The 23,543-nt window shown below is 46.9% G+C and overlaps 1 protein-coding gene across 1 annotated transcript in view; it reads left to right on the plus strand.

Annotated features, from left to right (window-relative positions):
• LOC135384921 (beta-mannosidase-like) overlaps positions 1 to 23,543 on the plus strand; it is a 64,513-nt gene that overhangs the window by 15,509 nt on the left and 25,461 nt on the right. Inside the window, exons 6-7 of the mRNA XM_064614103.1 lie at positions 5,803 to 5,978; positions 6,085 to 6,244. Of these exons, the coding sequence (XP_064470173.1) occupies positions 5,803 to 5,978; positions 6,085 to 6,244 (336 nt within the window). The remainder of the gene's footprint in view (positions 1 to 5,802; positions 5,979 to 6,084; positions 6,245 to 23,543) is intronic.

Raw genomic sequence — 23,543 nt, forward strand, 5'->3', positions numbered from 1 at the left:
GTTGTACGAAGTGGCAGCAGCGGACGGTCGAAAACTTCTCACACGGACGGCAGTCCCGACACCAGTGTTTCAACATGTGGCGTCTGACGATGCGAACACCAGTGCAGACGAGGTATGTATTTACCGATACAGAGGAATGATACATATATGTGGTTCACTCGAAATTCAAATCGATTTTTGTGATGCCTACGCAGCGTAATGTACCAAACGCAATATCCCCCTTCCCCTGGGGAGCCCTGAGCAATCGCAGGAGAATATAAGTGTCAAATAAATTATGCGCTATATACTGACCGCATTCTTCATTCATATCAGCGACACAGGCTTCCATCGTGACTGACAAGAATGTGAAACTCAGAAGTAAAAGTGTGTCAACGCATGATTTACCGTCAACACCTCTCAACCTTTATCCAGTGATGAATTCAACACCTATTGTCCATGCACACTCATGCTCACAGGTGGGTCAAGCTCTTGTTTTGTTTAACATTTTAAATTCTTCATGCATTGCAGGTGCATGATATGACAATATCTGCAGCACCGGTGGAACCAGCTGTTGAGTCATTCTGGAAATCTGAAGACAACAGTTTTGAATGACCGCTGATACAAGTTTGCAGATGCCGAAACTCTTCTACTTTGCATTGTTGTGCCCTCTGCTTCACCAGACCAGAAGAAGTACATCACATGTGCATCATATTCAGAACTTCCGGTGCATCTCACAAAGCGGCCACCAGATGTTCGCATCGCGCTTCTCACCACAAAAGCCGAGTACCCAAGTGAACACAATTTATCTTAGAAACTTCGGCCAGAAGTGAACAAGATGGCTGCAGGGAACATCCTGCTCTCCTGCACAATCCTTTTCAATGGGACCAGTGCAGCCAAGGTGTGAATGCATAGTGCCCTATGTTTTCACAGATTCAAATGACACCTTGTAGTATTTGCTGTTGACCAGGTTCCGTGATTACTCGAGCTGATTAATATTAAAGTCACCTCGACAGACCTCACCTACAACACCTACCAGAAAGGTCGCAGGCTCCCTTTACCGATACAAGTAGGATTATCAGAACTCACGGTCATGAGAGACTGAAACATCCAAATAATCTTGCTGAAACACAAGCTTTCGAATAGAGTCTGTCCTTCATTATGCATGATACAGACACACATGGTACATTTAGAGAAAGGAACAAAGAAGGTAGTGAGGAGGAAATCCAACTTCTTGTTAGAAAGTATTGAGGGCACGAAAAAATAATACAAAACAAGGCACACAGGCTTTGTGTAGTTGAATTTTCTGTTACAATAATTCTATCTGCAACAATGACATAAAAGGTACGCGTGGTAAAAGGTAAAAAGAACAAGCTTGTACAATTGCAATATGCAAATGCCATGCTCGGGAATGCTTAGTGGCAATGTAGTCCACAAGAAGCTCTTGTAACAGAGGGTTAAGAAAAAGCTTGAACCTGCGGTCAAGTTCTGTGCACGTGCTGAGCTAAACCCGTGGATGCAGCGTACTTGTAACCACCGTTACAGGTGTAGTTCCAATTCTGAGGGAAATGCAGAGCTTCTTCGTAGCATGTGGAGAAGTTTGAGTTTACGTATACAAATCAGCTGTCATTCAGGAAACAATGTATGCAAGCTTCGAGATAATGTGTCTAGGTTTGACCTGGCACGTTTTCAACAGCCATGACAGCCATGAGGGACCATGTTTCGATATAAAGAGCATAGGGAAGACACTTAGCCATGACCATATCTTATCCTTGCAGAGGATGTAGATCACCTCCTGAGTGAAACACCAACAACTTGCAAAGATATGAGCTACAGTGTAATAGCAGAAATCTGCAAAAGGCCTGAGCCCGCACCAATGGCTGCAATTGGACTGGTAAGAGGGAAAACATGGGAAATTTATAATTGAAAAGTAGGAGTAAGTAAACGGAAATTGAGAAAGTGTTGCAACGATGGATGTGCACAGACACAGAAAAGGTCAAATTTTTGTCAACGATAGGGATGCCTCTGGAGAGAAGCCTCTGTTGATACCATTGGCATGACCCAACCTAATGCCTTCTTATACTGATAAAGTCACGAACGCGAGATGTTTTATTTATGTATGTATTTATTTATTTCTATTTTTCTGGTGCCCATGAACGGCTGAGGTCCTCCCTAATGGTGCATCATAAAAACAGTCAATACAAAGAAATGAGTTAAAACACCATAATTACATGTAGATGGCGAGGCAACAACTGACCTAGCTTTGGACCCATCATCAAGGAGGGATCTAAGTTGGCGTATGACGCCAAATAGGTCACCACTGAACAGATCAAAAACCCCGAAATGGGTGTTATATACAACCTGAAGCCTCAAAGAAGGCGACTTCTCGTAACTATTACCACATACATAAAATGTTTTGTGGGTTCTAGTGTTGCAATGTCGAACATAGAAACTGAGCCTTGATACGATTGCAGCTCAATTGATATTTATCTATATCGATATATAAATCGATAATAGGCAAGGTGATAGCCTATGTTCTCTTAGAGCTTATGGACTGGGACGTGTTTGTGGCAAACACCTGTGCACTGAACAGAATTTAAAAAAAAAAGCATACATACACTGCGTTACTGGTTGGTGCGAAGTAGCACTTGCAAATTGATATGAACACAGTATGGGGATGTTCTCCTTCATTGTTTGCTTGTTTACTGCTATCACTTGTATGCTCATTCATAAACAAGCTGATGTCTGTAGAATGTATTTTGCTGTGTAATGGCTGTCTGGTTATTCCGGAAGGGTATATGACATACCTCTATTGTTCAAGAAAGCGATACTGTTGTGATCAAGCAGTGTTCACGACCAAACCATCCAGTGTACTGCTGTCAATATGGGAGGCATTCAATGCTGCCTACAAGAACCTGAAACAAAAGTAAGAGCTTCATCTCGGTGAAAGCGAATAAACATGCTCATGGTCAGACAGCACCTACTCCATCACACGTCAAAAAGGCAAAAACATTTGTGTGCTTCAGAAGGAAAGTTTTCCCTTATGGCATGTACAGCACATGCTTCGAGGACTTTTCTGCAGTGCTTTCAGCTTTCCCAATGGTTCCGAGCCACCTGGTAAACTGTTTGTGGGTAACGTATCGAAACTTCCTGCATATACCATGGACAGCGTAAAATTATGATATGTAACTTTACTAATAACAAACCGAAGGCACACATGGATGAATTCACTTGTTCACTTTGCTGTTCCTCTTAACAGCGTACTCGTCGCTTTCTCTCACGTAGCAGTAGGATACCTGGAGCAACTCAGTCTTCAGCCACAGTATTTTAAAGTACAGATTTCTTGAAATGCAACCGCTGCGCTGCTTCAGTAACGTCTCATATCACGGCAACAAAGGCATTCTTCTGCCGTCGGCATTGGCACGCATCTGCCACAGGGACACTTGAACCGAAACAGCAATACCATATTTCCGCTGCGAGGTTCTCAACATTTTCATTACACATGAAGAGTGTTTCCCGCGGCGGCTAGGTGACTGCAATGACGGTAATTCATCCTTGTCACGTGGATTGATGAGCCAGGGATTTCCCAACGCGACGACGACACTGGGGAAGAGCTGTGTTGTCACCCGACCAATGAGCAGACCAAGTCACACAATCGTTTTTGGAAACACACACATTTATAAGCAATTAACAAAGAAACAATCAGCTATTGACAGTTACTTGAACCACTAGATGAACACGAGAGAGGAGTTTGCCTGACAGTTACAGTTACGCATTACAGAAGGGCAACATACAAAGAATAAGAACAAAGCAAACTTGCGGTCAAAGAATGTCCAATCGCCGGTGAGTGAGGTCCCTCGTAGAGATGAGATGCGCAGTGGGGAAGAATCATCTTGGAGTAAAGTCTGATTGTACTTGAGGAGGATGGAGATGGAGCTTGAAGCAGGAGAAGACTATTGCACATATTGATTGAAGAATACACCAGCCCAATACTGGTGGCACAACATCGAGGCGCCCGATACACCACGTGAAAGTGTGCGACTTCTTCGTGAGCTAGCCCGATACCAACTACTTAGAGTTCATTATTCTGTCCCGCTTCGGGACTAGAACACCCCCCTCCATAAATCTGTCGTCAGTGCCAAACACTAAGGAAGCGCGCAACATTCCCGTGTAACACTGCGGGTCCAGTTACAGAGGCCCGAAGTGTGGACCAGACACCATATAGGGGAATAGTTCTTGGAATCACACGTGTGCGAATGGCTGCTAACAGAGCGCCAGCCATTCGCGCAGTTTCTTTCCCGTATTGCTGTGCCGGACAGATGTTTTTTTTTTTAAGCAACCGGGAAACAGAACTTCAATATACTCGTGTGGGGTGCTGCCTTTGTTCGAGGACTGTGACAATCCTCCGTCGACGATTCTGCGGATGATGTCGTTTCATACTTGCATCTACCGCGTGCACTCGTACGAACAAACATTTTGCGGGCGTGACTGCTAGACTATAGCAAGCTCGAAGGCATTCAAGTTTGGAAAAATCAACATTACACGACGTGGACCTCAAAACAACATTACGCCTTCGCCACAGACCGGGAGGAGGATTAGAAAGGCGAGACTAGCCGTAGCCTACACGAGCCAACTCCGTGTTGTGTCCGATGGAGTACTGAGCTATGCGCTCGAATGCAATCTTTGAAATTCGATTACTCAAAGAAAAAAGGGATTCAAAAAGAAATATTTCGTAACTTGAGATGTACTCTTCGTAGGCTTTCATAAAATCATAAGATAACGCTGGGTTGAAATTCACTTTACGGTTCCTTTAACATTCTAGAAGTGTTTAAACAAATCAGAAGTACGAAAAGTATGAAGAACTGAGAGGTATGTGTGGGGGCGAACTTGAGGGGACTTGTGTACGTTTCACATCATATGTACGTATCACAAAGCCAAGTTCTGCATCGTGGTATCTTAAAAACAACAACTTTATTACGAGATGATGACTGGGGAGGTTCATCGCCAGGGGCGAGGGTATCTTAAAACATTAAAACATGGTGCTTGTATTTTACTTGACAGTCCCTTCGAAAAAAGACAAAAAAAAAAAGGCGCGTTTCTGAAATCAAACCAGGATTCGCGCGGATGGCCATGGATGAATGAAAAAATTGCAGGACGTTTACGATTGTGTAACGCGAATTTCAGCGGTAGCTGTTGTGTGTGCATGTGGACGCTTTCATTGCCCATATATCCACAACTACTTCAGAGCGACGAGTACTGCCAGTGGTGATGTGCGGTGTGGGATTAGCGTGACCAAAATATACTAAAATCGGGACAAGCGGGACAGGAATCTCTGAAAAGATCGGGACGCTTTCCGGGGACAACGTACCCACCTCTGAGTATGTCCAAAATGCTTTTATTAGTCTTAGATTATTTTAACTTATTTTGCGGCACCGAAACCGAAACCGAGGGTTTTGTTATATTGCCACACCGATTTCCCGAGAACTTCTCGTTAACAGTTACTGCTGTAAAATAGTTTTTCTCCAGTTATTATCTGACTGGTAATTCCCAAGCATAGCGCAGCGGGCCACAGAGAGACCCACCTTTCATTTTCGAGGATGTTTCGCCCAGCAATCTCAACATGCTGAGTACAGAGCTTCTTCATGAAAAAGTTCAATTTCTTTCCCACAGTATTCAGCAGTTCAATAACGCTGCCCACGTGCGAATCGTTGACGATACGGCCGAATAAAGCCGAGACAGACGACGTTTGAGTTATAAACCCATTATAGTTCGACAGCATCATGAAGTGAATTGCAAGCGTATTTATTTTTTCCAATGTCCACGCAGATTTATCGCGTTGGACATTGGACGTCAAGTTGCACCTTGAAGTCGCATTTTCGGCAACGAAGTCTGTGATGCTGAACATAAACTTTGACGACAGGCTTCAACTTGAAAGAAATATTTCCATAACTGCGAACGATGACATGACATCCTCATATCACTTTCGGCTCAACATGCCTGACGTAAGTCGCCCACTTTGCGTACTTAGTATCTCAAGTTCGCAACAACTGACAACACCTCAGTTCTCATGGGACCTGACACGGAGCAGTTACTTCCGCTTATTTGCAGGCATTGAACATTAGCACATGGTGGCCAAACGGCTATGGTGAAGCACGAACATACCTGCTGTCGCTGACCATAAGCCGCGGTAAGGAATCGGACACGGCAAGAAAGCGGATTGCATTTCGGAAGGTAGAGCTTGTACAGGAACCCATAATCAACGGAACAGGTATGTCAACGCAGTAAGTTGGTTTCGTTGCCGATCTTTACGTGACGGATCTTACCGAACGTCTTAGCAACATTTGTAAGAGGAGAATGAAACATTAATGGCAAACAAACAATTTATCTCTTAAAATACCGATGCAGATTGACGTTTTAATATGTGCATTTATTATCGTATCTACATAGCTAAAAATGAATAGTTGCAACGTACGAGGCTCCCATTGACGCAATGGTCCAGGGAAAATGGCGGGCGCCCAAACCACGTGATCTGCAGGAGCCACTCACAGCGTCCCAGATCAGCAGCGCGGAAAAAAGCTCGGTTTAAGTGCGCATGCTCAGACCGCGACCTCCTTTTCCAACCCCCTTCCCCTTCTCTCCTCGGGTATTTTGTCTCCTCTTGTCCCCCCTACCCCCCAGCCCCGTCCGTTCGTTTTCGGCGCTTGCTGTAGAGCAACGATCATGCTGTCCCAAAGCAGACAATCAAAAAGCGATGGTGTACGTATGACAACGTTTATTTGTCCTCGGGAACTGCCTCGAAAAAGCTACAGTACATATCTTTTACGTCTTGTAACAGGCTTCACTGGAGCTTAAAGTGCTTCGACATCGAAGGGCAGTTCAGAAGCCAATCGCAGTTCGCACACCCAGAATGTAGAGGGAGACAGTTTTCGAAAACAGGCTGAGCCATGTGCGTCGTTGTTGCCGATGGCTGCCGGAGCACTAAAAAAAAAAAAAGAAAAAAAAAGGCTATTGATGATCCGTAACTGTGCACGAAAATCACTGTTGTGATAGGCAATCGATGTTGATTTCGTATTTGAACACCAAAGCACACTTGTCACAAATGTTCGTAGATCACAGTGAATCAACGGCTGCGACTTGCATGACGGGCAACTAGTATAACCACACATAATTTGATTAGCGGCATATCCGAAACGCACAAGTTACGGCAATGCACTGCACTATTAAACGCCGCTGACGTAGCGAGTGACTCCTGAATGTTGTACGTAATACACTTAACGTGATAAACCTGCATTACTTCCGTTGGTCACAAAACGTAATCAAACTTTTCTTACCGTTCACCCACGGGACGTCGGAAAGAGATTGTGATGATCAGGTGCCATTCCGTTCTCACATTAGTTTGCCACAATCTAAATCTAAATCATTCAAAACCCTCAAACTACTCGCTAGCGTCTGCGTGCACAACGGTTGTAGTTCGAGAGAACGCGGTATGGAGATGCCAGCATGTCATTTGTACAGGTGTACGAGTGGCACAAAAAGTTACAAAGCGGGGTGTTAAGTTTAACTGACGCACCTCGCTCTATAGCTCACCGCAAGAGTTTGGAATCGAACGGCTCATAAACAGAAACCGACGTGTCAAACTCGATGGGGTCGCTGAACAATTACATTAGTCACGACTCGGCGCACCATATTTTCTTTACGCACGGTCACTGATGACGAACGCTGGATTTATGACGCCCCTCCAGAGATCAAGCGAGCAACCAAGAAGCGGTGGCACACTACGTCACCAAGACCGGAGAAGTGCTTGCCTGGGCAGCACTCTTACTTGGTCCATTATTGTCGCGACACTGGAACTATCGGTCCTATAAAGGACCACGTTTACCATTATTCTTCCAATAGTTCTTGCAGCATGGGAACATTGGTCCAAGACAGACAACAACCGGTCAATATTGACTGGTCATTGGAAATATTGTCGCCATATAGCTAGCAAACAGGTGATACTGGCTGAAGATAGGCAATGTGGTCTATATCTAGCCGACGTCCTAACAATATTTAACCGAAGCAGCCAATACGGCTCGAACATAGCCGGCGACCAAACAATATTGGGTGAAAGTGGGCAATGTGGTTATCATATAGCCGTCGGCAAAAGAATATTGCCTAAAAACTGCCAATATAGTTTGCATATAGCCGTCTGCCCAACAATATTCCATGAACGTGGTAAATAAGGTCGACATATTGTCGGTTACCAAACAATATTGGATGGCAATTGGCAATATATGGTCTACATATAGGCGCCGGCCAAAAATATCCCTTGAAAGTCGCTCCATGTGAGTCCCAGAGTGGGCCCATATTGAATAGGACCAGCGGCATGGCCGAGTGGGCAAAGGCGTCCGCTCGTTGGTGGTAACCAAGGTCGTGCTGAAGACTGGGAGGTGGTGGGTTCGAATCCTACCGCCAGCTGTGCTGTCTGAGGTTTTCCCTGGGTTTTCCGAAGACTTTCCAGACGAATGTCGGCACAGTTCCCCCTGAAGTCGGCCCAGGACGCATACTAACCCCCCTGTCCCCCACTCCTTCCTGCTATCCTCTCTCCGTCTGTCCACATCTGTACGTCGCTCATAGCCACAGTTGCTTCGCGGCGCTAACACCCAATCAAAAAAAAAATATTGAATAGGTGGGACGCCACTATATTGGCCTAATTTTGCAAATGCAAACTGGCCAAACAGGGGTCGAGTATTGGCATGCCTGCTTTCGGCTCACATATGGTGACTGTGTTTCCCATACTGTATCAGTTAGGCCAGTATGGGCCAGTATGGGAAATACAATGGCCATATCTGAGCCGAAAGCTGCTATGCCGATACTCGACCCCTCTTTGACCAGTATGCAGTTGCAAAATTGGGCCAATAGTGGCATCACATCTAATATTTGTCGAGCGCGGGAATCGTATTAGTTCACATTGTTGTGCAGCAGGAGGCCAGTACTCGTCCCAGACTGGTCAGATGTTGGCAACCTTGGCCCAATTTTACAAATGAAACCATGCCCTAGAAGGGCAAAAAAAGCGGTCAGCGGTCGCGACACTTAGAGGGACTGGAACCGTTACTTTTTCCAGTCCTGGTCTAACCGGTTCATCGGCAGTAATTTTGCTACATGAAAGCGAGCTTACCCTCACCGCCAGTGCCGTAGCCGGACCTCTAAGGTAGCGGGGGCTCGATACGAAAGCCCGCCCACTTTCACCCTCCTCCCCCTTTCCCACTATTCCTGGGTCCGCCAACACACATTTTATTGCCAGCTGTCTATTGCGCACACCGCAAGGTAAGGGATGCAAATCTAGACTGATTTGAAAGTTCACAATGTGATTACATGTAGGCTGTTATCACCAATGAGGCCCTGTCACCACATTGGAAGTGTCATCGTTTGAAAGCCATTCAAGAGTGTAGACAGACGCAGGAACTGCAAGAACTTTCGCAATCGTCGCACTGGTACCCCGTCCAATATATTATTTTATCCTCGGATTTGCACGATTTGCGAGGGTCGGCCCATCGCAATTAGGGGGGGGGGGGGGGCTCGAGCCCTCCCTAGCCCCCCCGTGGCTACGCAACTGCTCACCGCACACGGTTGTAAGAGAAAGGTGTGAGATAACCGTTTCAGGAAGAGTCTACTGCTGCCTCGCCACGACCACTTGCTTCACAAGACGAAGCGTTCTTAGGGAAACGCACGAAGTCTTGCATAGTTTCGATTTCACTCTCTGTCTCTTCGTTGCACAAGATGGTCAGGACATACGAAGGGAGTAGCACGGCTATGATATTTTATTGTATTGCACTCCCGTGGTCGTCTGCTGAAAACGAAAAGCGAAGCGCTGGATGCCTTTTGGCAGAACCCAGTCAGGGCCCTCATTTGTTCCGGCAAAAAAAAGGCGATACAGTCACTGAACTTTTACTCTCTCTGGCATCCTACAAAAAATAAATAATCGAAAAAAAAAAAGGTCGGGCGATAGTACAATTAGGTATTTTCACCTCTGAGCCGATTCCCGAACCGGTAACCGTATCATTTTTTTTTTCGGTTCAGTTCCGGTTCGGTTCAGGACAAGCAAAAAAATTGTTCGGGTTCGATGGAAAATAACTTTTTTCTTCAGTTTTCGGTTCGGGTTCAGTTCCGGTTCCGATCGCTGGTTCTGGGTACCTCTGTACGATAGGTTGTCACAATACTGGTGATATATCGAATTAAAAACTGAACACCGGATACGAATGAATAACAAGAGTGTTGGCGGCAACAATGTTTGACGACTGGCCTTTTGCGGGGGTTAAAACACAATCATCACACTGCTACGAGCTCGCGTCACTCCCTCGTCTTACCCTCCCTCGCGCTGGGCTTGTTTTGATGTCCTGTATGTGTTCTAACGCGATGTCGAACAAAAACAACTCCACCCTGGTGAGCAGTTTGAAGCGCAACAATAACAAGAAGCCTGTGGTGTCATAACCAGTGTGGGCCCCCAGGCGTGTTGTGCCAAGAGTTGTCGTTCTTTTTCAGGCTGTCCTGCGTGTTCGTTTCCTTTTCATTTATTTTTGGAACACACTTCTACGTAACGCGTTGCAAGTAATTACGTAACTAGAGTAATCGATTCCAATTAGAAATTCAGGTAATCGATCACCGAGAAATCCGTTACCCAAGAGCGATCACCTAGTAATCGATTAGCTTTCGATTAAAGGTGCTTTCTTAGGCAAATCTTTTTTCTCTTTTGGGATTACTAAGTCGGCCTCGGCCTGTCTGACCTTTCCTCCTTCCCTTTCTCTTCTTCTTCAATAAACATATCCCCCCCAATCTACAGGCCTCCATCACAGCCTTTACTATATCTGCTCTGTTATTCCACTACTGTAAGTGAAGGTCATTGTAATAGTATTTCGCGCGTGCATTTTCAGTGCTCGGGGACACTCTTCAATCTCTTCATATACCACAGCCTTCTGAATGTACAGTTGATCATCCTTCGGACATAGTGGGTCACTTCGAAATTCCAAGTGTAAATTGTAAGTTGGAATGGAGCGCGGTCGAGCCCTTCGGATTGTTGAGGCCTTAGGGGTCAACGCCTTGGCAGCAGATGATGCACAGAGAGCCTACGCAGAAGACTGATTTTGTAGCTGAGATCTTGCTTCCTCTTCGACACTGTCATGTTGACCAGTTCTCCTGATTCATGTTTATGGTGAGATATGTTTATGGTATATGGTGAGATGAGAGATAAACGAGGAAAACAATTACCAGTTTCACAGGATGGTGCTCACCTGATAGGGAAGCTAGAATTGTACGAGGCACATGGAGACACTTACTAGTATGGTTTACTACTTCTTCTTTCTTCGACTCTGCGGCAAACATTCTGCTGTGTGCCAGACATGCGGTTTAAAAGACGATAGTCTCGGCACCCACGCCTATGGTGCATTCCACACGGAGCGGCCCACATTCGGGGCGGTCAGACTGCACCTCCGCTGTCCATACATATATATATATATATACAGTCGACCCCCGTTTATCCGGACGGTGCCGTTCCCGGCGAAATCGTCCGGATACCGGGGCATCCGGATAAATGAAACGACCAAATAGAAACGTCCTACAGAGCAAGGTTTAATTAAAACACAGAGATCTCGTCAATGACAGCTGTTACATAGTAGTGTAGGCACTCGATTCCTGCAAACTTTTACTAATTGCATAGAGTTGAGCCACGCTGTTGCGCTGCTCGAAGAATGTCAGCGCGGACGCAAAGTGTCAATGTCGGAGCCTTGTTTCTCACTGGCGTCATCGGCACCGTCTTGCTGCACATCATCGGGGGCAACAGCAGCAATCACACAGTCATCAGTCATAGATGCACACGCGTCATCATCCTTATCATCGTCAACGTAGTCAGAAACCGCAGCTTCATCTACGGCAGTCGCAGTGAGCCTCAGCATCAGGGATCGCAGCTCAGCTAGGGAATGTCTTCATCGGCCAACGGGCCGTAAGCAGCAGGCCCTCGGGTTGGAGTTTTCCCCTCTAGAACCGCACAGTGGTCGAGATACTTCCAAATGACTCGACTGGTCAACGTGACCCAACGCACACAAATAGAAAAGGGGGTCATCGTGCACGGTTGTCTCCCTTACGGAGGAATGTAGGTCCCTGACATGTGGCGGGAATAACCCCAACACGGCGAAAAGGGTGACGAAGCGGGGTCAGCGTCTCCTTTTACTCACGGTAGTCCGGATATCTGAAGCTGGATTACAAGAATTTTCGACTTTCGTTCCCTGGAATTCTTGTCCTAGTCCGGAAGCTGAAGTCCGGATAAACGAGAACAAAAGACATGGAGGAAAATCCATCCCCGCGCCTTTTGTCCGGATACCGCGGGATCCGGATAAATGAAGTCCGGATAAACGGGGGTCGACTGTATATAACCCACTATATATATATGCTATAATTATATGCTACAACCCACTCGGATACACTTCAACTGGCGACGAGGATGGGATACTGGTGACGCAGCGGCAGTACGCGACCACACGTCAGTCACCGCACGTCAGAAAACATCTGATCCGACGAGACTGCGTTTCCCTTTGTCCTCCGGAGCGAGGAAGCAAGATGGCTACTTTCGGAACCGCCCCAGCCTTCGACGCACACTCTAAGAAAAAAATGAGTAAGACGAGGAGTAATTGCAGCTTCTACTCCCCTAGTCTGCAATTACTCCCCATTTTAGTCCCCTAATCCAACATTTAGTCCCGACATTTACTCCCCAGGACTGCAGATTGTCACTAAACTTTGCGAATGGTCTCCTGAATGCGACAGTCTACGTAAATATGTGCCCTTGGTCAATTTGAACGACATAAGGCTGTATAACTCAGACAACGTAGCAATTTTCCAGCCACACAGAGTAAGAAACAGTTAGCGCATCTTTCTTTGCAAATTGTGCCCTAGTATGGCGCAAGATTTTATATCACTCGATATATCACGGTTGATGGTTTGCTTCGAAGTATTTTCATGCATGCGCACCAATTACGTACCTGGGACTCTTACAACACCGCGTGAAATGCGGTCTTCATTCTGTGACATTCATTTACTCCCGTGCATTTACTCCCGAAAGGGACTATTTTTTGTGGCAATGCAATTACTCCCCAAAAGGAGTAAAAGTACTCCTTTTTTTCTTAGAGTGCAGACGTGGAACCATGGAGTGACTACGTTGAAAGGTTAGAACAGTACTTCGTCGGAAACAAGATTACAGACGGGAATCAGCGCACCGGTATTTTTCTCTCGGTTGTGGGACCGAAAACCTACGGGCTACTTCGGAGTCTCCTGGCCCCGGCCAAGCCGAGCACAAAGACCTTCGTGGAACTAGTAGCAACACTCAGCAGTCACTTCGCCTCGAAGCCTTATGAAATTGTAGAACGTTTCCGTTTCAACTCTCGTGTCCAGCAGGAAAACTAAACTCTATCTACATTTATCGTTGGACTGAGAAAACTATCTGAGTTCTGCGAATTCGGAACAACTCTGGATACGATGATACGGGACAGGCTGGTATGTGGTGTCAGGGACATTGGCATACAAAAGCAATTGCTTGCTAGTGGGAATTGACCCTGGAGAAAGCTACTACACTTGCGTGCGCTGTAGAGATGGCAACCAAGAATGCCATGGAACTGAGTCAGCCTCCGGAAAACTCAGTGAACGGGCTCATCAAGCGAAAGGGTCGACAGCGTCCGGTTGGTCAAGAGTCCAAAGGAACCCCACCAAGACAGGCAAGTCAGAAATTTAAGTGCATACGATGCGGAAGAAGCGATCACAGAGCACCAGCATGCCCATTTAAGACTACTGAGTGCCACCGCTGCAAGAAGGGACATCTTGCAAAAATGTGTTTGTGAGACTCACGACAACCAAGACCACGAGCACATGGTCGGACGAATGCTATTTCAACAGAAGGGGCGACCACAGAGGCAAACCTTAACCTGCATGGAATACACAGTGTCGACACCCAGGCGCGCCACATCCGTGGATTATCACCACTCGTCGGATGGACATCCCGGACGACATGGAATTTGACACAGGTTCGTCCGTTACGTTGATACCTGCTAGCACGTACAGGAAACATCAAACCTCCTGGCCAACGTTATTGCCATGCCAACGCAAGTTATGCTACATGGGTCAGCTACCAGTGCTAGGCGTTCTGAAAATGGAAGTCACTTACGGACACCGGACGACAACAGCTTCGCTTTACGTCGTGGACCGGGAAGGCCCAAGCCTATGTGGGCGTGACGTCATTGGAGCGCTGGATCTGCTTACCGTCAACGTGAATGCCGTTGGCAGCGAAGGCAAGGTGGCCAAACTGAAGTAGGAATTCAAATCCTTGTTTGAGCCAGGCATCGGTCTCATGGTAGGTACACCTGCTCATCTACATTTGAAGCAAGGCATAACGCCCAAGTTCTGCCGAGTTCGGCTGTCTGAAGCGGGAGTGCTCACGCCGGTGACCCATTCCGAATGGGCAGCATCTATTGTGCCCGTAATGAAGAAAGATGGCACAGTAAGAATATGCGGCGATTTCAATGTTACGCTAAACAAAGTCTGTGACGTTGAACAATATCCTATTCTGAAGATTGAAGACATGTTTGCGTCGCTTAGTGGAGCGGAGTGCTTTTCGAAATTGAACTTGATGAAGACTCACAGAAAGTCGCGGTAATAAACACACATCGAGGCCTGTACAGCTACAAGCGTCTACCATATGGCATCGCTTCTGCACCCGCGATCTTCCAGCGTCGGATAGAATCCTTGCTGAGAGAAATTCGTGGAACGCAAGTATTTCTCTATGACATCCTGTTTAGAGAACGGGAGGCGAACTTCGGAGAAGCCCTGCGCAAGGTACTCCAGCGTCTACAGGACAACGGTGTTCGTCTGAGGGAGGACAAATGTAAGTTTCGCAAGTCGGAAATTTCGTATTCGGGACAGAAGAAAAGAAGCTGAGAGCAATAGTAGAAGCGCCAGCGCCGAAAGACGTGCAAGAATTGAGATCTTTCTTGGGACTGCTTACTTACTACCGCAGCTTCATTCGTAACATGTCCTTGCTCACGCCCTTGTACGACCTACTGAAATCCGTCTGGAAATGGGATACTGCCCAAGAGGAAGCATTCAAAACGGCGAAAGATGCGTTGGTAAATTCTGGATTTCTAACCAATTTTGATCCGTCTCGAGAACTTCAGCTTGAGTACGACGCATCACCGTACGGAATACATATTCGTACAGCCCCATACCACCCGCAGTCACACGGACTAGCAGAAAGGGCGGTACGCACGGTGAAGGATGCGTTGAAGAAAATGCGAAGATGACTGGGGATTAGCGCACAAATGTGGACCGCTGGTTGCATTCATACCGTCGATTTCCAAACACTGTGTCTGGTAAATCGCCCTCGGAAATGCTACTTGGGTACAACATAAGGCCACGACTGGACCTCATCAGCGTCCAAGAACTGCACAAGGAAGCTCTCAAAACCTGACCGGGCACGACCAAGCCCAGGAAAAGAATCAAGTTGGGAACAGGTGTGCTTCGGCCAAGGACGCACGTGCTCGCTCGAAATTACAGGCGAGGACAAAAGTGGGTTCCTGGAGTGGTACAGAACCAAAAAGGATCCCGGATGGCTGTGGTGAAAACGGCGGTCGGAGACATGACTCGTCACGCCGGCCAACTGCGCCGACGACCTGCGTCGCGAATCGCGACAGAGGATGACACCTGGATGCCTGACGTGAAAGTTCACAACCCAAGCCTCCTGACTCCGGTTCGTCCACCTAGAAGATCAGGACGATGCAGGAGGTCACCACTACGCTAAGGACAGCCGGTGGCATACTAAAGGGGGAGGAGTGCTGTGTGCCAGACATTTGGTTCAAAAGACGATAGTCTCGGCACCCACACCAATGGTGCATTCCACGCGGGAGAGGCCCGCATTCGGGGCGCCCATAACATCGGGTCAGAGTGCACATCCGCTGTCGGGATAGACTCTCACCTCGCTTGGCAGTCGGTTTCCTTCGAGCATCAGAGCCACTAACTCGTACTCGACATGTAGCCCTATTGATTGGTATTAAATGTGTTATGTTGCTGTAACCCACTCGGATACACTTCACATTCAAAGAAAATTTCCAATCCCTATCTCTAGATGGAGCTAAAAAATGTACTATCTGCGTGCTCGTCCCGCGCCTTTTCCTCTTCCCGAGTGTCCGGGCCTGTCCCGAAAAGGAAGACTGGAAGGGGACCAGCATCAGTGTGGGATGTGTTCAGGCGAGAAATTATTGGTTGATTAATGATTCATATGATCACGAGTACGAGAAATGTGTGATCCAGAGTGCCTGGGAAACTGTTTAGTTGACTAGAAATACAATCGGCCTCCAGATGCCTCTTGGAGGGGGCCTGCGCTTCAAACTATACACCCTTCGTGCACTGTTCACGTAACTTGCAACGTAATGTCCTGTGGTGTGGCATTCTTACCTGTTGCATTCTGCAACGCAGAAGAGTGATGACGCTATTATTCCTTGCCAAAGGAGGGTGGGGGAGATCATGATAGTGTCTCCATGTGCCTCGTATAACTCCAGGTTCCCTATCAGGTAACTACCATTCTGTGAAGCTTCCCGGTCGAGATGTCTTGCGTAAGACCTCTGAAGACCATTTGCAACCTCCCTCGATGCGTTTAATGTCACATGTCAGAAAGAGGCTGAGATCTGATGACCTGGATGCCGAAACGAGAGCGAGAAGTATTGCTAACTTATAGGCTAGCATTCTTACAGTGAGCTCGCGATTTGGACCTAAATTGCCAAGGAATGCAATGACCTGATCAACACACCAAGCTGTGGGTCTGGCATTGAAGATGCCCCGTAGAAGCCAGGAAGGTGCCGGATGTTCCTTAAGGCTCGTCTCTTGGATGGTGGGGAGGAACTGAGGTAGAGCGGACCTGTAACAGTGTACGGTACGATAGGCCCAACCTATACGTGTGTATGTAGGCGTGCCGAAAAATTGTGAACGTGTGGTATAGACGAAGAAATCGGATTTATCTGCCGTTCACAGCTCCAGCTATACCATTTTCTCCAGCAAGATGTGTATGTCGATTGTGTCTGTTCCCTACAGGACCCTTCGAGGAGGCGGGTGTATATAACATCCCCCGAAGCGCTGCAAGTATATCGGGTTACCCGAGATTCCAGGTTGCATTGGTGAGACTCCCTGTCTGAATGAGAGGGTGATGTTTGGGGTTCTCGTTCTGTAGCATGTCTCAGGTCATTGGTAGAAGTCGAGGTACGTCGCATAAATGTTGAAGTAAGAGGCCGTGTCAGTCTGTGTTGGCCAAACTGGTGCGATCATGACTAGGGTCATTGCGGCTTCGGATAACTTCTGGACACATTTCCCCACCAAACAAAAAAAGTGGAAATGCGTACATCCCTTGCTTCGTCAAGTCCTGTGCGTCGACTCCTATTGAGTAGAGATCTGTTTCCAGCTGTAGTACTGGGGAACCTGGTAGTTTGAACAGTCCACGAAAAGGTACATGGTAAATGGGTTCCGAAACTCCGACACTTTTTGAACACACCCTGAAGTAAGTTCCAACTGCTCGAGTCGTGACTCAGTGTCTGCCTGGAAGTTCAGAGATCCTGAGAGATGTCTTGGCTGAACTGCCTTGTTGAACACCAGTCCCAAAGCTGCTTCGCTACTATTCACAGACGTGCCTAAATGTGCCGGGCTCCCTAATCACTTGACAATGCGATAGCCGTTAGACTGTCTTCTAAAATTACCAGACCGCTCTTCATAGTTCGGCTCTGGATTCGGTGTCTATTGTAATCATGGCCCCGAACGGCTAGAATGGAGGGAGTTTGTTCTGGAGACGCTGAAGAGCACGTAATGGAGGGGTGCAGGGGAAAGCAGCTGGAGAAGTAGCACATTAAATTTTCCGACAAGCCTGCGCAGGACACCGACTTAAATCTGAGGGCAGTTTAAGGCCGATTGTATTTCTAGCAAGAGATGCTCGGCTTTCCAACGCGGAAAGCTTAAGTTTATTTGAACAGAGACAATCGTAAACCCCAAATGGTGAATGACTGTACTGGGCGCAACTCCGATCTGCTCCTGATGATCACAAGGCCTAGAATTTTCCAAAGTAGAGGGTAGCAGCTGAACGTGGACAAACAGGGTGTGGGTGTTCTGGTGGAGTGTAAGCATATCGACAAAATAGATAACACTCCGAAGCCACAACTGGTTTCAATAACTCCGTGAAGACTCTGGGGACTGATTTAAGTCCGAAGGGAAGAACATTCCACTGAAACAGGAGATTCTTCCAATTGAAGCTGAGCCAAGGGCGGTCTGACGGGTGAATCGGACCTGCGAGATATGCATTTGCAGAGTTTGTTCGCACCATGTAGTCGTTCTGCTGAATGAGAGGACGGGCCGAGTGCCAGCTCTCCACCTGAAGTGCTCGTGACGATTGAAACAGTTTAGAATTTAGGATAGGATTCGGGATTTAGGATAGCTATAGGGATATTAGGACAGCACGTCATTCCTTCTTTGGGACTGTGAAAAACTCGGAGAAGAATTTTACGTGTTGTCACTCCTGTCCAGTTGGAGAAATAGTCCGTTTGCGTAACAGGGCTTGCACTGCTTCCTCCCCCTGAGGGGGAGTGCCGGGGAAGACTGAGAGGGGTTGCGTGACGTGTTTTGGGGGTGACTCGAACTGCACCCCTGCACCGTGTCTAGCAGGAGTCCAAAATGATAGTCCTCCAATTAAGAAAGAATTCCGCTAATTTCCCTACTCAATTTGGCGAGGAAAAACATCTCATACGTATTGCGGTGCTCTCTACCGGCTCCCCTTCCTCCAGAGGCATGAAAGGAAGGCGCTGTCGAAAGGGCTGCATGTTGCCATGGCCCCGACCAGCTGGACGGTATGGGTACTGCTCTAATGTTGACGTCTTGGCGGGGTTCCGATGAAAGAACGTCCTGCCTAACCCGAAACCGGCTTAATGGCGTGGACACCCTGAGTTTGTTTCAGTAGTCTGCCCAGTAAGTCTTCAGCAAAAACGTACCATCGTCCCAGTTTAGAACCGTCCTCTTGTACATGAGGCATAACTGATTTCAGACGGGAAGGCAGTTGCGCGATCGAACAAAACGCCTTAGTTCTTCTGAAAGAAGGTCAAAAGCCTGACCAAGATGCGCCATCGACGCAGCCACCGGTCTTCTACTTCTTTTTTGGCATCTACCACAGGAAGTTGGGACGTTGCATCAGCTGTAGGGGGGACCCGAGATGACACCGCGAAAACACAGATCCAGGATATCAACCAGCACGGCGAGGGCCCCTGATAAAGTAAACTAGACTTCCTTGAGGGAGGACTTGCGTTTCCCGACGGAAACCAGGCCCATGTTCGCGAGATCTCTGTTTAAATTGGGCACCTTCAGGCAGGCGAGATCCGGTAGCTTATAAGTTTTTTTTTGCCTATTTTCTGCCTTCGGTTGTGTTGTCCCAAAGTTCAATGAGTGTGAACAAAGTCCGAAATAAGTTTGGAGTACTGGCATCGTGATGGGCATGAAGTTGCCCCTAATCAGCTACGGGCTGAGTCACTCCCTACTGCTGGCCGATTAAGGACTGGTTCACCGTCCGCTAGAAGGAGGGGGGGGGGGTATTGGCTCTAAGGTTGGTGGTCACAGGCTCTTTAACATCAAGTTCTGGTAGATTGAGCTCTTCCTCAATTTTCCGTTTTTGAGATCAGGACGACTGAGGCTCCCATTCCGTGGAGTACTCCCCGTATGAAGAGGAGTGGGGTTGGGATTCTCAGAGCATCCCATGTTCTGGCTGCTGAAGCACCACCTAAGTTAGTTATGGAAGGCATGTGTACAAGTAACTGGTTAAGTACAGGGAGCTATCTGTGCCAGAGAGGCTTCTATGGCTGCCAAACACTCCTCGTGGGACATAGCGTAAACCAAAGTCAGACGCTGGTACACAGTAAATTTTTTTACGCCCTTCCCGGTGTGAAAAGGGTGTACTATGAGGACACACCCGAATTACACTTATACTACACTCAACTAAGCACCCGTGTTGGTGTAAAAGGGGTGTAATGTACCAATACACCCCGATCACACTTATGTTACACACCATGCTAAATTTTGGAACACTCATGTCAGTGCAACAGGGGTGTATGCCGCACAATGCTCAAAGCACCTGTAATTTTCTTTTTCATTGTGATAATCTTTGCAATATATATATACTATAACTTCTTATGTGTGTGTATGGATAACTTGGTACATACAGATGGATGCGAGAAGATATAGACCATAAGTAACGGAGAGACTTGGGAAGCCGTATAAGGATTAACAACAATTGCTACTTTTATTGCATTAACAAAATTAAATGGGAATTATGGGAATTACTAGAAACAGATTTACAGTCGTATTGCCAACTGTAGGACATCTGTAGTCAAAATTAGGGGTCGACGTTTTGGCAGTCAGCGCTGCCTTCAGCAGGACTAAACTTGAAATTGGTGACAGGGGCTTGACCCCCTGGCTGGAAGGTTTACTGGCGCGGGTGACATTGAAATTAAAATACATATGTGTATGTAAGTAAAGGGCTAATTACTGTGAGTGATTGTGAAATTAATATACGAAAAGAAAAAGTAGAAGGAAACAAAGATTATGAACAGTTAGGAACAAACAAGGGAAGTTCGACAGCAGCGGCCTTCAACTGGGCTTGCAAATGTCGAAGACAGGCTACTGTTGAAGTGTCGACTTGGTTAAAGCGGAAGCACTTGGCTTAGCTAGCAAAGCCTTTCTAAGCTCTTGGAGTGCACAGCTAGCTAAGCTCTAAGAGACCAGTTCCCGTGGCATAGGGGTTAAGATCATCGCTTTCCACGCCGGTGGCACGGGTTCGAATCCTGTCACCGTCCGGGTTTTCCGAAAACTTACCCAACGAATGTCAGTTCCCCCGCAAGTCGGCCAGGACGCACACTAACCCCCCTGTTCCCCACTCCTTCCTGCTGTCCTCTGTCCACGCCTGTACGCCACTCATGGCCACAGTTGCTTCGCGGCGCTAACACGGAAATAAAAAAGCTCTAAGAGTCTAGATAGTTAAGATGTTCACACTTGCAAATGCAAGCTGCAGTGGAACTAGTGTTCCGTGAATTTCGGGAGCAAGCATTTTTTCGTTTTTGGGGTCAATACACCCAATAAACACCCGTCTTTTGGGTGTAACATGTGACACCCCTGTTACACCCATTATTGAGGTGTAGCATTTACACCCATAAGGGTGTGAGTTATCTAACACTCATTTTACACTCATAGGGGCGTAAATAAATTTACTGTGTAGTGTCTAGGTCATCCCTCTCCTTCCTTCCTAGAAGGACTATCTGGTGAGGCTGAGGTATTACGGTGAGTGAGCCTGATAAGTGGTCCCTGCGACATAGTGCGTGGTCCATAAATGGCCTTGTGTGCGGTCACCACGGACCTAGGGTTTGGGTCGCAACAGAACCTAGAGTGTGGTCACGATGGACCAAGGACTTCGGTCACTGATGGACCTCGGATTTCGGTCACTAATGGACATAGAGTTTGCGTTACTGATGAACGTAGGGTTTCATTCACTAATGGAGCTAGAGTGTGGTCACTATGAACCTGGGGTTTCGGTCACTAATGGACTTAGGGTACTGTCACGATGGACTCAGCGCACGGTCTCAAAGTGCAAAAAACCTAGTAAAACTAGGAAAGGGAAAACCTGTGTACTATTGTTTGTGCTTGATATTGTCATAACTGCAAACGCTTGGTATAATCGCTGCATACAGCGAATATAGTAACTGCATAAAGCACGTTAGATACTACAGGTTTTCCCGTCCATTTTAGTCCAGGTGACATCTGAATTATTCTAGGTGCCATCTGAAAAAATCCAGATGCTACTCAATTGAATCCGGGTGCCATCTGAATTAATCCATGGTGTTTTTAAGCACTATAACCGTGTGCTCACACGAGGGATATCTTTGTAGAGTATCTTAGTGGAAGAAAAAGCAAGAAAAAAAACTGCTGGTGGAACTGAAGTTGTGCGGTGTCTTATGTGGAACATTCACACGACTCTGAGATATTGGGAGTTGGAGCGGAAGTATAGCAAACAACAGTACTGGTGCAGTCGTCTGCTACAGAGTATCTTCTGACTGAACTGTTGGACATTACGCGCGGTTACAAGAGCGCGAAAAGGCATGACTCACATAGCAAACGACACCACTGGTGCACGACAGCACCAGTGGTGTCGTCTGCTATGTGAGTCATGCCTTTCTAACTTCGCGAAATATCCAGTAGTTCACTCAGAAGATATTCTATAGCAGACGACAGCACCAGTGGTGTCGTCTGCTATGTGAGCCATGCCCACTGATCTCTATAGTATAAGCTCGATCGCGCATAGGGTGCTCCACAGCGTGGTTACCGGCCGCCATATTGGTTAGCCCAACGTATTCTGTCGTCTGCATTTAGTTCAAGCGGGGCTGCCCGTATTTTTTCAAATTTACTTTAAACTAAAGGGCGTGTCATGCCAGTTTGTTGCAGCTTTGAGTACACTTCACACGGACTGAGAAAGAGGGATGATTTTTCACAGGTAAGCTCTTTATTTTGCGGAAAAGACTGTTTATTCGTATCGCAGGCATCTGACAACTCGGACTTGTTTGCATTCCTACTTCACTGGTGCTATCACGTACTAAGGAAGTGTGTGTGGCTGCTCCTACAAATCTCAAGACCATGTATTTTCTATAAATAATGCGCTTGTGCTTTCAGGTTCCCCTCACAGTCGCTCAGCTGTGCAGAAGAAGCGGATGCAGAACCTGCGCCAATATGCCAATTTGTTCCACTGTTCTTTTAATTTGTGAGGTACGGTGGAAGTAAATAAACTGCTGTGTTAACCTCGTATGTGAAGTCGCTCCTACAGCGTGTGTGATAAGTCATGCATGTGAATGCTCTTCGTGCACAACGCTTCGAATTTCTGTAATGAAATACGCTGACAGCTGAAAAACTGCAAAGCACACGTGACAATAACGTTATTTTAAGATGAGGAATGGAGAGTTTCGTCGCCAGGGTCTATACTCCATACCATTGCTGGTGGTGATGTGGTGAATAAAATAATGAGCCACTTCAGAATAAGAGTCGAGGTCTTATTGCAGAGCACACAGAGAGACACTTGTAGAACATAATACGATAATGGAAAAAGTCAAACTAGAACCGTACAATACCAAACCATAATAACGAACGAGAACCGCGGAACACCACACGAAAACCGCACAACAAACGAAAACAAACAATATAAAAACGGAAGTACCTTACAATAACAAACAATGTGAAACTTTTCTGAGCAAAAATAATTAATTTTATAGGTTGACGTTCACCTAATTCACCTTCATGCGTATGCGCCTTGTGCACGACGGTTACGACCCCTATTCGGAATACAGGCAGCGGAGAAGACAAATAAGACAATTACCATTAAAAACTACAGGAACACGGCTGAAGCACGTTTGGAATACATCAGCACACTGATTCCCAAGAAAGATGCGTGCGAATCAGAAATGAGGAGCGTTTAAAGTGCAATAAATACTCCAAATCAA

Source organism: Ornithodoros turicata, chromosome 2, assembly GCF_037126465.1.
Source record: "Ornithodoros turicata isolate Travis chromosome 2, ASM3712646v1, whole genome shotgun sequence".
Lineage (NCBI taxonomy): Eukaryota > Metazoa > Arthropoda > Arachnida > Ixodida > Argasidae > Ornithodoros > Ornithodoros turicata.